This window comes from Drosophila tropicalis, unplaced genomic scaffold (assembly GCF_018151085.1).
Source record: "Drosophila tropicalis isolate 14030-0801.00 unplaced genomic scaffold, ASM1815108v1 contig_393, whole genome shotgun sequence".
Lineage (NCBI taxonomy): Eukaryota > Metazoa > Arthropoda > Insecta > Diptera > Drosophilidae > Drosophila > Drosophila tropicalis.
In genome coordinates, this window is record NW_027172855.1 from 4,574,965 (window position 1) to 4,587,870 (window position 12,906).

Genomic DNA, 12,906 nt, shown 5'->3' on the forward strand with positions numbered 1-12,906 from the left:
ATTACGTATTCAGACCACAGTCCAAACAATTACCTTAACTCAAGTCTATGGATATTATTCACCCAAAGCTATTGAACTTAGCTACTGTCAACAGTTCTAATGACGCCTCCCAGCAGCAGCAACAGCAACAGCAGCGGCAGCAAGTGCTCTCCCCCTCTCTTCTAGTTTGGGGTTAAACAGTAGTTTAGTTCAATTTAGTTCCCTCTCCGCTCTCGACACTCTACGCTATCTCACTTTCACACCGTTCTCTTGCTGACTTTTTGCTGAGCTTCTGGGCTCTGGGGCGGCTTCTCTCTTTTAATTTGTTGTTGTTTTTATTTTTTTTTGCGGTTGCCTCAGCTCATAAGGTGCGTGCTATAGCGGCTGATGTCTCGCTATCGTCGTCGGCGGCGTCGTCGTCGTCCAGCCAGTCTACTTCCAGCGGACTAACCAAACAGTCGTCGTTTTGTGTCTCTGCCGGTTATAATCTTAATATCTGGCGGTTATTGTCTCAGTTCCGATTTGCGACCCGGTCTCCCACATATATAAAGATATCGGACTACCCAACCACATTCAGTCGCGTGCCACCATTAGAGACAGGGAAAGAATCCTCAATCCCCGAACCCAAATCCTCAAGCAAGTGCAAAGAAATTCATTTCAACTAACAAGATGAGCCATCACTGGGGTTACACCGAAGAGAATGGTAAGGCTTGTTTTTGTCTTTTGTTTGTTTTCAATTATGCGGTTTCCAGTTTTCGGTTTTGAGTTTGTTTACCAAAAATCAAAATGCTATCTTCAGTGATGTCTGTGTTTTGATTTTGAGTCACGTTGCGCATGCGTGTAATCGGAAACGAGATTTTTGTATTTATTTTCGGCAAAACTTGTTTTCGTTTTTGAAAATGTGCAGTTGCATGCGTAGGCCGTTGAAGAAAATTTTGAAAATTTTCTAAAGCTATATTTGTGTTGAGTATCGTAATCTCTTTGGGTGTTATCAAAACACTCAGACATTGGAATTTCTTATAACCCATTAGGCCCTATAATTTTATCTTCCATTATGATTCAAATGCAAACGTCATGATTGTACATCAGACGAAACAGAAAATTGTTTTAATTGAAGTGAAAAGAAGTGATAAGATATTGCGACAGCAAACGTGACTCGTTTGTTATAGAGAATTTTATAGAAGCACTCAAAACAATGTAATAAAATTAGAACAAGACTCCTTTAGATAATGAGTAAATCAATTAATTATAAACAAATTAGTCAACTTCGAAAATAATCTTCTGAAAGTTGTATCATACTTGGATGGGATTGTCTTTTAGAGTCTATTGCGTTTTAGTTCCCAGCGAAAGTCAAATTGCATGTCTCATAAGATCTACTTTCAGAACACTTTGACACACTAGCTATTCATACTTACTATAATTAATTCATCTATATCGGGAAGTGTAAAGAGAGGTGTGATCGCATTGGAGCCAGTTGAAGCTTCGCACGAGCTACAAATGTCTCGTGATCAAATGTGGGGGGTGCTTCTCCAATAATGAAAATACATAAAGACAATCGTTCATACCGACATAAACCAGTCTCAGACCGACTTAAATGAATTTCTGTCGTCGGCAAACGAGTTCGACTTTGACTTCCACGAACACACACACACGCAAGTCTGAGTTCTCATTCTCTTTCGTTATTATACATATGGTTATTATACACTAGCAAAATATAAAACTGGGTATATTCCATTGGTTGCAGCTTAGAAAAAGTTAGTCTTAACATAAATCAAAACTTTACAAAAATTTGTATAATTTATTGCCTAGATTCTAGGATTTGAGTTTGAAAAGAGTTTCAAAAATCGTAATTTGTTTGGATTTCTATATTCCATTATTAAAACCAAGGTTGAAAAATTGAGCTTTAGTAACGAATTATCTTTCATTTTACCCTTTAAGGTTTACTTTTTCGGAGAAAGGACATAGATTTGTTTTTTAGTGATCTTTTTGTTAATATGTCACTAGATCTAGATCCAGATCTTAGGATTATAATACAGAAATTTGAAGCTCTTATTTTGACAATAAATCCACTTTCCACTCTTTTTTCGACTCTCCAATGTTGGATAGAAAGAGAAAACGAAGTGCTAATTGTTAGTCAGAGATTTGTTGGCAAAAAGTTTCCATTGAAGCTAACCAATTTTAAAGGGTATACCAAGCATGGTTTAGGTAAAAATATTAATTTCTTATATTATTCGCTTTGTTTTCGTGTTCATTTTGAAGGCAGTTCGTTTACTTTAGTCAAGTGCATATTTCTTCTGTTAAGGACACATTATGCAGACCGGTTTCAAAGTCAATATCAGTTAGACAGACACTGGACTTATCGATCCATAAAATTTTATTGATTGTTCATTCTTTTCGTCACGCCCAACTGATATAATGTTTTCTGTAACATATCAATCTATTTTGATTTGTTTAAATTTGTTTGATTGCTTTGATTGATTTGATTTTGGTAACTTTCCAATTGAAGCCTTATCAGTTTTTTGTTTGGCTCTTCAGACTCGAGTGCTTTTACATTAAGCATAAGTACGTTTTGTATATTATGTGCTTTACCTACACCTTAAACAAATACAAATATATATAAAAGACATCTGTATTAAATTTATATATGTATTTACTTTGAGATTGCGCGATTACTGCAACAAAAAGTTCTTATCAAACATTTTCTCAGGTTTTGACTAACCCCTGGCCTTGTCAGACTTGTCTGAATGGTTTTCAGACATCGCCACGCTTTCAATTCGCACCCATACAAATAGTGTGTATATAGTAATCAATATAGATTAAAAGTCGCGTGTTTTATAATTTAGAAATCAATCAAATATCGTTTAAGACGTGATTAACAAATGTAACAACTGTTTCTAATGCCCCTAGATCGGCTGATAACTTTGCAGTTATTTTTATTTATATTACATAAACATCAAAATATCAGCGAAATAGGGATTAAGAAAGAAAATATATATATATTATTTTTATATAAGACATGTGAATATTAAAGAAGAGAAATTTAAAACAAATTTTTTAAAGTCTTCTATAAAGGATATTGTATCGAAAAAAGATAGAAAGAAAGAGTATAAAAGTAAAATAGATTTTGACTTTGACTCCTAAAATTTGGTATATGGTTTTCTAGAACATTCTTTTGAATGATTCTAAGTTGAAATAAGTTTATTGTTGAATTCTTAAACCAATTTTGACTTTCTTTACCTTAATTTATTTTATTGATATTAATTTTCATATTATTGGTCATAAAAGAGATGTAGGTGAAGTGTGGGGGACTTTGACTCCTGATTTTGAGACTTATAATTTTTGAATTTTTGATAGATGTAATATAATCCTCCAAGCAAAAATTCTGTATACACAGTTTTAAAGTTATTGCCATTGCATACTTAAAGGGGTTATGGGTACCCTTTGGTAGCCCAAGATCCGACTGGAAGAACCATTTTAGAAGAATTTAAATCTTCTTTGAAGCTCAATTTCTCGCTTTTTAATACCAATAAGTTTTTAGTTCAGCTTTAAATTGGGAATTGAAGAATTTTGAATATTCTATTTCTAAAAATATTTTATTTGAAAACTATTGATAAACCATAAATTGTTAAGGCTTGATAGCCCTATCATTGGAAATGCCCATACAAATTGAGGATGTGCACTCTCAGTATTTAGATAAGGACTATAAATATTTATGTCTCTCTATTGATTTCCATTTCACCATTATAATCAATGATTGCCAATTCGATTTCTACCTGTTTCACATCAAAATTTCACAATTTATTTATTTAATAAATGGCTTCAATATTTTGCCAAACTGATTTCATGCTGAAGAACTGATCAAAGAAGCAACGTCAGAAACGTGTGTATGTTATTTCTTTTTTTTTATTATTATTTTTGGCATCACTTGATGATAGACCAATCCCAACCATATTATAGGAATTTTATTAGGTGAGCTAATAAAATGATACCTATTTTTTGTTGAAATATCTATATAATATATACCTATGTATCTAATAGAACCTGAGAGAGATTGGGATTCCAAAATTAAAATTTATGAAATGGAAAATTTCTCTATAGATTGGAATGCTAAGAAAAGAAACGTGGGAAGGGGTAAGAGGCAGATATACGTGACAATATTTTTAAGATTATATACTAAAAATGTTGGAGGGGATGAAAATTATATAATCTATTGGGTGTAGCTTGCAAATGCATTGCAATTTGAGTTCTCACTTAGTTTTTTACGTTTTCAGTTATTATTAATTTTTTGTTTTTTTTGCTTTATGACAATTCAATTATTGCTATTTTGGGTAACCAAAATTGTTTACATGCAAACAAATAATTACAGCCATTGCGGAATCGACTTGAATGGAGGTTTTCAGGTTGGTTAAAACATTTTTCAGCATTCTTAGGGTTTCCCTTTGTTTTTTCGCTTTTTCTTTGGTGTCCCAGGGGCAAGGTGGATGAAAATAGACGAGCATTAAGCATTTAGGGTGGTCAATTGTCAAATTGATTGACCATTTGGTATGCTTCCTGACAGTGTCAGATATATCAAGAAATCGAAGAGAGCGGGAAAGGGAGAGGGCTGAGGGTATGATGGAAAGAAATAAAAACTTTCTTATGATCACACAAAAGCACTTGGTCCCCCCACAATCACGCAATAAACTCATGATTTCCCTCGGGGCTCTGGCTCTAGATGATTCGTTCTCTGATATTATCATGCAAGGAACATCATGGCATCTCGTAAAAAAAAATATTCGTAAATGTTAAGTGCTAATTTTTTGTTGTTTCCTTTCTTTAAAAAGTTCATTGTCGTAATGAATGTTTTTAATTGCCGAATACTTTTTGCTTTTGGTTTTGTGCTTTATGCATGACACACGACTTGCTCTTTATGGAATGTAAACTATTTGGAAAAGGCACATCGAGAAAACCAGTTTCCATTCTCGGGAACCTAGAGGGGGAAAATGAAATATTTACAATTCTCACTAGAAAATATACATAGTTGGCGGGTAATTGTGTTTCCATTTGTAAACATTTCCTGATTTCCGGAACAAGTTTAGCGATTGCATTGTCCGGTTTATTCCCGACTCTTTTTTTTTTTGTTGTTTCGTTTCATTTGATTCAATTAAAACATCATTTGGATATTTCTCGCAAAAACAAATAAAAACAAACAGAAAAAATTAATGACTAAGTGCACAATTACGATCTATTTACCGGGTTCTTTATTTACTTTACTCGCTTAATTGAAATGAATTGTTGGAAAAAAAAAAATTACAAAAATCAACTGCCAAATTATAATTGATCATACAAATAATTAAATAAGTGAATAAATTGCGTCTATTTACTTTATTCAATGTTGTTTTCAATTCAAACTTAACAATATTTATTGATAAAGCTCATTAGATTAATTTTCATGTTAAGAAAAGAGTTCGAGTTGTTTGTTGAACAAATTTTGTCGTAGACTGTTATTTTTATAAGGCCCTAACATATTTCAAGCGATATCAAATCAATAATTTTAGACTATATCGAAAATTCTTCTGTTTTCATAGCTTTTCAACTATTTAAAGCATACTTTAAGGAGCAAACTTCTCTCTAATTAGACTTTCTTCGATTCAAATTCTTGAGCTTCTTTAAGACTTAAAAACTTATGATCCTTTTTAGTAGTCCTGAAATTGAAAATGTATTATCATTGGCTTGACTTTTGCATTCTGTTAGAGTGTATAATATGAATATTTGCAATTTTAAAAGCACGTTTTTTGTTTGATCTTTTATTTTGTGTGTGTGTTTTATTTACTATTTGCACAAGTGTGTCATTTCCTCGTTTTGTTTTACTTTTCTCCATATATATGTATTTTCTCTCTCTTCCCTTATTTACAGTCTGTTCATTCTGTTATCTTGAAATGGGAAAACACAAACTCAGCGTCGTCATATAAAGAAGAGAAATAAGACAAAAAAAAATTGCTAACAAACTTGGTAATAAATGTAAAGCAAAACATTCATAAAATATGATTGAGATAGAGATAGAGATAGGGGTAGGAAACAACTGAAAGATATATCTTCATAAATAAATATAAAGCCAACAAGTGTGTAAATAAATATGACCGGAAATTTGCACTTGCTTACTAAATTCTGAAAGGATCGTTCATTATGCCAATCACGGCGTATACGTGATATTCATAAAATGTGACTACTTTTCTTTTGATTTACACAATAAGTGAATTTGGTTTGTCTCTCTGTTTGTCGCACCGCTTCTGATTGTCATTGTGTCACATGAGCAAATTGTAAATACATTTAGGTATTTATTTCGGTTCTCTGATAAATGCACTCTGTCTTGAGTTCTAGTTTATCTATCAATTTCTTTTGTTTTGTCATTTTTTTATAGAGAACTTAATACCCAAAAAGCCCACTGCGGTTCATAAATGATTTATCACATGACAAAGACACATCGCTTAGTTTGGAATTTGAAATAAATAGGTATATTTATATTAGATAAGATGACTTGGCCAACAGGTGCAATGGAACATTTTGTTAAACATTTGCCAGAAACCACAAGCCCCTACATGAACTCTCTTTCTCTCCCTGTATGTTTGCGGTTTATCTTACGATCTGTGTTTACTAAGATCTCCCCCACCGCATATCACATGACTCTGGCCGCAGTTCTGTATAGTCTTTTGAGTGATTTTACCTGGCACGTGACGCCATTCTCTGTGTCAATATTTGCCACAACCGATACAAAAAACGAACTGAACCGACAGTAATTAAAAACAACAAAAACACAAAAAAAAAAAAATAATGCAACAAACAACTGAACAACAGCAAATAGCAAAATCTATAGCCAGATATGAACTACAACTACTTACTACTTGTGTTGCTACAGCCGGTTGGCAAAGTCAATATACATATATAAAACTAGATAAAATATACCTAGTATCTATGCAAATATTATGCCACAAGCCTGCTGGCTAAGCTAGATCGTCGACTGCATTAACATTTCTTGGCAAATATATATGCAGGGCTTAAAATAAATAAAGTACTTAACTTGTTATTTAAGAATATGGACGAGTTAATGCTGGAAGTGACAAACAATCATAAAGCATAGCACAATAAAATTTATATGGTACCTTAGTATATACTTACTATGTGAAAACTCTAGACTAATTTTCATGTTAAGAAAGTGGAACTATTATACTGTTGCTTTCGAATTTGAATAGTTGCCATTTCCTCTCCGATAGAACTGAATTCGTCGGGTTAATGGATAAACGAACTATGTGAAAACTTCCTTTTTCTTGTATGTTACTATCTAAGAATTTAGTAGTTAGAGCTTGTAAAAAGATGATAATGACTACACTTAATTTTCTAATTGCCCCAAAACTGAAACATTATAAAACTCTCTGAATAATGCATAAACTGAAGAGTTTGCTTCTATTTGTCATATTTTTCTGTTATATTGATTTGACTTTAGATTTGTATTATCTGATTAAGTTTCACTTTTTAAAATTAACATTGAACAAATCAAATTAACTGTTTTTTTTAAGTTACTTCCCAGCTCTTGCTGGACAGAAGATTTATTTGGCCTCCCCGCGATTATATACTTGGTTTAAAATGAAATCGACTCAGTTTATTGCAGTTATTTTATAATATTTTTCTGTAGAAACAATTTTCTACTACATCATTAGAAGTAATATGCTTTCAGTGTTTATTTGCTTTAAAATTTTCAGAATTTGAAAAGTAAAATACTTCATTCATGCTATGTGAAGTTATGTCTAGTAAATTATATATTCTTGTATGAACTTTGATTGGCAATTATTTAAAAAACTCTTGGCGTGTTCTAAAATGATCTCTTGCTTTATATTGCGAGCTCCGAATATGAACATCGAACTATTTTAAGAAGATATGATTAATTGACTAGTTTTTAATAAGGAAGCTCTCAAGTCCCTTCTTAAAATCATATTTCAAATAGATGCTCTTAATTGTTTAAATTGCTGAGGATTGTTTTCAAATATCTTATAAGCCTTTCGGCCAGTTTACACATTTTTGCACCCTAATCTTTAAATTTCACATTGTTTTTGCTAAACTAACAAATTCTAAAGCACTTAAACTTGGAGAAAAGAAAGTGGATTAAACTGTTTAACTAATTAACTAGTTTTAAAAACTATGTCAGCAAAATAAAGATATAAAGAATTAAACAAAATCTTTTTAAAAGGCTTATAAAAATCATTTGTCATTGCATTTCTTGATTTATTTAAACAATATTTGTTTATTTATCACTCTGCACTTCCACTTCGGCTGTCTTTTTTTTTCCTATTCAAATATTCATCTTCCCCGACTTCAGCCTGCTGCCTCCTTGCCTAATTGTTTTATTTTGGTGACTTAATGACAAAAATTGCTTTTTAATAATAGCGATTGAAGGGGCCAAACTGTTGGCAGAAGGGTGGGTGGGGAGGAGAAGAAGTATGACAACAATCCGAAAATGAATTGAAATGATTTATTGTTTATATTGGGATGGGGATTAACGTGTAGTTAAGCACCTAATGATGGCTAATGGATTTTTATATTCTCGTTCATTATTGTCTGTTTACAGGACCTGCTCACTGGGCTAAGGACTATCCCCAGGCATCGGGACATCGTCAATCGCCGGTAAATATCACGCCCTCTTCGGCCAAGAAGGGCAGTGACCTAAAGGTGCCACCTCTAAAGTGGAAGTATGTGCCCGAGCATACCAAGAGCTTGGTAAATCCAGGTAAGTTAAGGATTCAAAATACTTTTTTCAGATATTTAATTGATTTGGTTTCAATTCACAGGATATTGCTGGCGCGTGGATGTTAATGGAGCCGAATCGGAGCTGACTGGTGGCCCATTGGGAGATCAGATCTTTAAGCTGGAACAATTCCATTGCCATTGGGGATGCACAGACTCCAAGGGTTCCGAACACACAGTCGATGGCGTTTCCTATGCAGGAGAATTGCATCTTGTGCACTGGAATACCACTAAATACAAGTCCTTTGGTGAGGCTGCTGCAGCTCCCGATGGTTTGGCCGTATTGGGTGTTTTCCTAGAAGCTGGCGATCATAATGCTGAACTTGATAAGGTCAGCAGCTTGTTGCAATTCGTGTTGCACAAGGGTGATCGTGTGACCCTGCCCCAGGGCTGTGATCCAGGCAAACTGTTGCCCGATGTTCACACCTATTGGACATACGAGGGCTCCCTGACCACACCACCATGCTCGGAATGTGTCATTTGGATTGTGTTCAAGACTCCCATTCAGGTATCCGATGACCAATTGAATGCCATGCGTAATCTCAATGCCTACGATGTGAAAGAGGAGTGTCCCTGCAATGAGTTCAATGGCAAGGTAATCAACAATTTCCGCCCCCCATTGCCACTGGGCAAGCGTGAGTTGCGCGAGATTGGCGGCCATTGATTGTTGGAGCCTTCAAATCAATATTGGACTTGAGTCATATTATATCATTAAATTTATTCTCACCATTTGCACCGTGTAGGAATGGAGCAGAGGATCCCATTGCATTGTTCAATTCTCGTCGTTGTTTAGTTTGTAGCAAGGCATACCTCTATATGATTGTATTCTATATCTACTATATCAATATGTAGATCTATCTATATTTGTGTATGTGTATCTGTGTAACTGAAAGTTTCCTTGTTTGTTCAACAATTTTGCAAAATGACAATTAGCTATTAATGTTATTATGGTATTACAAGATTAAATATATATTACACTTAAATGTTGCATATAGTTTGGATTGTTTTCTTCTTAATCATTTGTGGGTTCTGAAGAGACTTCAAATGGTTTGATCACCTTTGAACACTTTCGGGAAGAGAGATCGTTCAGATTTTGAATCAGATGGTATTAGTTTCTGCTACCCAATGACAGATTAGGAGAACGCGGGACATGTAGCAAACTGAAAATCCTGCAAAATCACTTTCTAATGTAAAAGTGAGATCACAATTTGAAAATTGGCCAAAAACGTTTCCTAAAAATCATTATTTGAATAGAATTTGTAAACACAAGTCTTTTGATAATCTAACTTTTTCTCAGACTGTTATTTCGTCAATTTTTAACCTATTTCTATATAGTTCTAGTTTTAAATCGATTAAATCTTAGTTTGGACTATTTAAGATGGTATTAAAGACTTGGAAATAAAAAAATGTCTACTAGATTTTTGAAAAATATCTTGATGTTGATTGATTTCCAGATTTTAATGCAAGTTGAACGAATTTATTCTTGCTTGAAAATGAAACATGATTTTTTCAAATGCTCAAAAACTGAAAGCTATTTTATAGCATTTTTTTGCCTTTCTTGAAAAGACAGCTTGATAATAAGCGTGGCTTAAATTTCAATTCAAAATTACATTTGTTAAAATTTGTTATCATTTTTGAAAATCTATTCATCTTTTTGAAAAAATTATAGATTCGACAACCTGCTGCATTTTGAACACTGAATTAACTTTTCAGTTATGAAAAATCTTTCAACAGCCTCTGATAGCGGGGATCCTGTAGCAATTTCTTTTTTTATAAGGCTAATCCATTACCGGACATACCATGTGACTCTTAATAAGTTAATTTTTTATTTATATCTATTTAAGAAATTCAGTAAAGTAATGAGATTTTAGAATACTGCGACAATTGTTAATTTAGTTTCTTTTTTGTTAAATTTGTATTCTTAGGCCTTCTTCATCATTCATTTTCTGGCCAATAGTTTCTATCTGTACAATTATGTATACGCAGTGTGTGCCAGTTGGACTAATAAACAATATTCAGTATAAACATGAAGCCAATCTGAATTTAAAATATTCAATTTAAAGTGCTTCATATTTAAATTTTGTTTAAAAGACAAAAAATTGGGTAAATATTTAATTTATTAAAATATAAAAAAATAGGTAAACCTCTTACATTTTGATAAAAAAAAAAAAAACGATTGACCCTTGCGATTTTTCGTTGAATTTGGGTTTAGAATATCAATTTGCCATAAAATTAAGATCAAACCTCACATAAATGGAAATGTCAAATATTTGAACATTATAAAAAATAATATATTTGTAATACTTTTGAAAATTAAATTAAAATTATGTTAAACGCTCATTGCAGTTTTGAAACAATTTCACCCAAGAGCGATTATTCAATTCGTTCCAGCATTCCACTCAACTTGGAAAATGTTGAACAGCTCCGAGACAAATATTCTAAATATATTGCCGGATTGGAGAAGACTCCAATGGAGATACAATTGGCCACAAATCGAGCCGAACAAGCCTTACACTTGTCCAACAATCAAAATGCACGAGTTCAACGAAAATTGTGTCGTCCCATTACAGCTCTCTATGCCTCGCCGCGAACAACCAATCGAATGCGACGTGTTCTAGAGACGCACATGCCGGGGTCGGAGAATTTATGCCAAGACAAGTTGTATTGTCATCTGTGTCCGGAATGTGGTTTTGTCAGGGATTCTGCTACACCCGAGCAATTCGGCGAGCGAATGCGGCAACGTCTTAACCGTTTTCTAGCTAGTTATCCAAGTTTACGGAAAGTGGTGAAGCATTAAGTTAACTCCTTTATCTTGAATTGGTTTTAGTGTCAATTATTACATGGAATATTAATATTTTACTATTGTAGTAATTGACTTTAAAACCAATTTATAAATACATCTTCTGCTTGACAAAAAAAGAGCTCTAAAACTAGATTTCCATTTTGAATTTTTAATATGTACATACTTAAAAAAGAGCAGACATAACAATTGTTTAAAAGTATCATTTAGGTAGGTTTAGCGTTCTAGCAGTGTTCCACGTTGTTTCTTTGGTGGAGGAGGCGCTTCATCTGTTTTACCTTTGACTCCTACATCACTTAATTTGCCGCCTTTACGTTGCAGTTGTTTTTCAATAATGCGAGCATTGTTCGCATAGCTATCAGCAATCTCCCGCTATAAAAGTACAAAATTATAAGTTAACTTTGTAGAGCAAGGAAAAAAACGATTTTCACTTACCGCCTCAATTTCATCTTCTTCCTCATCAATTGTGGAAACTGTGACCGAACTAAATTTACCCATATTTTTCGTGTGCCGAGTAACCATTACTTTCTTGCCACTTGCATCCACAATGCCCGAGTCTTCTCCACTATTGGCAACAGCAGCTGCTGCTGACGAAACCATGCTAGATGTCTTGTTGCCCTTGGCATCTGCCGCCAATAATTTAACCAATGGCTGTTCTCCTTTATTGCGTACCAAGGCGTTAAACATAACAAAGGTAACATGGGAGTCAGGCTGATGGCGGTAATAGAGCGGTAAATTGCAATTTCGGCATTTATAACGATATTGTTTCTCTATTTTGTTGTCTCTGTTTTTCCGGCGAATGTAAAGCATTCTTGGCTGGGGATTATAAGTCAGTTTATTCGCATGGTCGTTGGAATCAATCACCCGAGCATTGTCCACTTCCCGCAATGGCAATTGATCCAATGTGCAGTCTGTTGAAATTAAAAGTAATTATTAACAAATCATTCTTTATGTATTATGATCTTACCCAATATCAAAGCCATTTTACTGCAAAGGCAATAGTATATGTTGAGGGGCTTTTCTTCATTGTACTCCTCCTGATCTTTAGTGTCGGAGCACACAATACTACGGGAGACTACTTTCGGCATTTTAACCAAGCGTCGGGTTCTCACAATAAATAAACGCTCTCTGTCACTTAAGGGATACTCCTAGATTACAATTGATCACGCTTTTATTTATGTATTTTGTTTATTATATACGTTTTGCTGGGTTTGTTTTGGTTTTTGTCGGTCTTTAGTTTTCACCATAGCACCCCAGTTGGAAATAAGAGAAATAGTTCAGAAGAACTCAACCATTGAGGTGAATTAGTTCCAACTATGAAATGAACTGGTACCGGAAAACTAAAAAATTTT

At 33.7% G+C, this 12,906-nt stretch overlaps 2 protein-coding genes across 2 annotated transcripts; one reads left to right on the top strand and one right to left on the bottom strand.

Moving 5' to 3' along the window:
• Nucleotides 1-401: 401 nt before the first annotated feature.
• On the top strand, nucleotides 402-9,748 carry CAH1 (carbonic anhydrase 1). The gene is made up of 3 exons (XM_068284478.1): nucleotides 402-682; nucleotides 8,579-8,737; nucleotides 8,799-9,748. Exons 1-3 carry the CDS (start codon nucleotides 649-651, stop codon nucleotides 9,416-9,418), a joined length of 813 nt encoding a protein of 270 aa, XP_068140579.1. The 5' UTR covers nucleotides 402-648; the 3' UTR covers nucleotides 9,419-9,748.
• Nucleotides 9,749-11,685: 1,937 nt separating this feature from the next.
• On the bottom strand, nucleotides 11,686-12,833 carry LOC137572808 (STING ER exit protein). Its single transcript, XM_068284648.1, has 3 exons — nucleotides 12,522-12,833; nucleotides 11,990-12,465; nucleotides 11,686-11,926 (listed from the first exon to the last, which is right to left on the bottom strand). Exons 1-3 carry the CDS (start codon nucleotides 12,640-12,642, stop codon nucleotides 11,771-11,773), a joined length of 753 nt encoding a protein of 250 aa, XP_068140749.1. The 5' UTR covers nucleotides 12,643-12,833; the 3' UTR covers nucleotides 11,686-11,770.
• Nucleotides 12,834-12,906: the final 73 nt, after the last annotated feature.

What these genes read in the sequence shown, in the direction of transcription:
- CAH1 (XM_068284478.1), top strand. Translation starts at nt 649, where the DNA reads ATGAGCCATCACTGGGGTTACACCGAAGAGAATG. An exon ending in GGGTTACACCGAAGAGAATG is followed by an intron (nt 683 to 8,578) that starts GTAAGGCTTGTT and finishes GTCTGTTTACAG; the next exon opens with GACCTGCTCACTGGGCTAAG. An exon ending in CAAGAGCTTGGTAAATCCAG is followed by an intron (nt 8,738 to 8,798) that starts GTAAGTTAAGGA and finishes TTCAATTCACAG; the next exon opens with GATATTGCTGGCGCGTGGAT.
- LOC137572808 (XM_068284648.1), bottom strand. Translation starts at nt 12,642, where the DNA reads ATGCCGAAAGTAGTCTCCCGTAGTATTGTGTGCTCCGACACTAAAGAT. An exon ending in TAAAATGGCTTTGATATTGG is followed by an intron (nt 12,466 to 12,521) that starts GTAAGATCATAA and finishes TAATTTCAACAG; the next exon opens with ACTGCACATTGGATCAATTG. An exon ending in AAGAAGATGAAATTGAGGCG is followed by an intron (nt 11,927 to 11,989) that starts GTAAGTGAAAAT and finishes GTACTTTTATAG; the next exon opens with CGGGAGATTGCTGATAGCTA.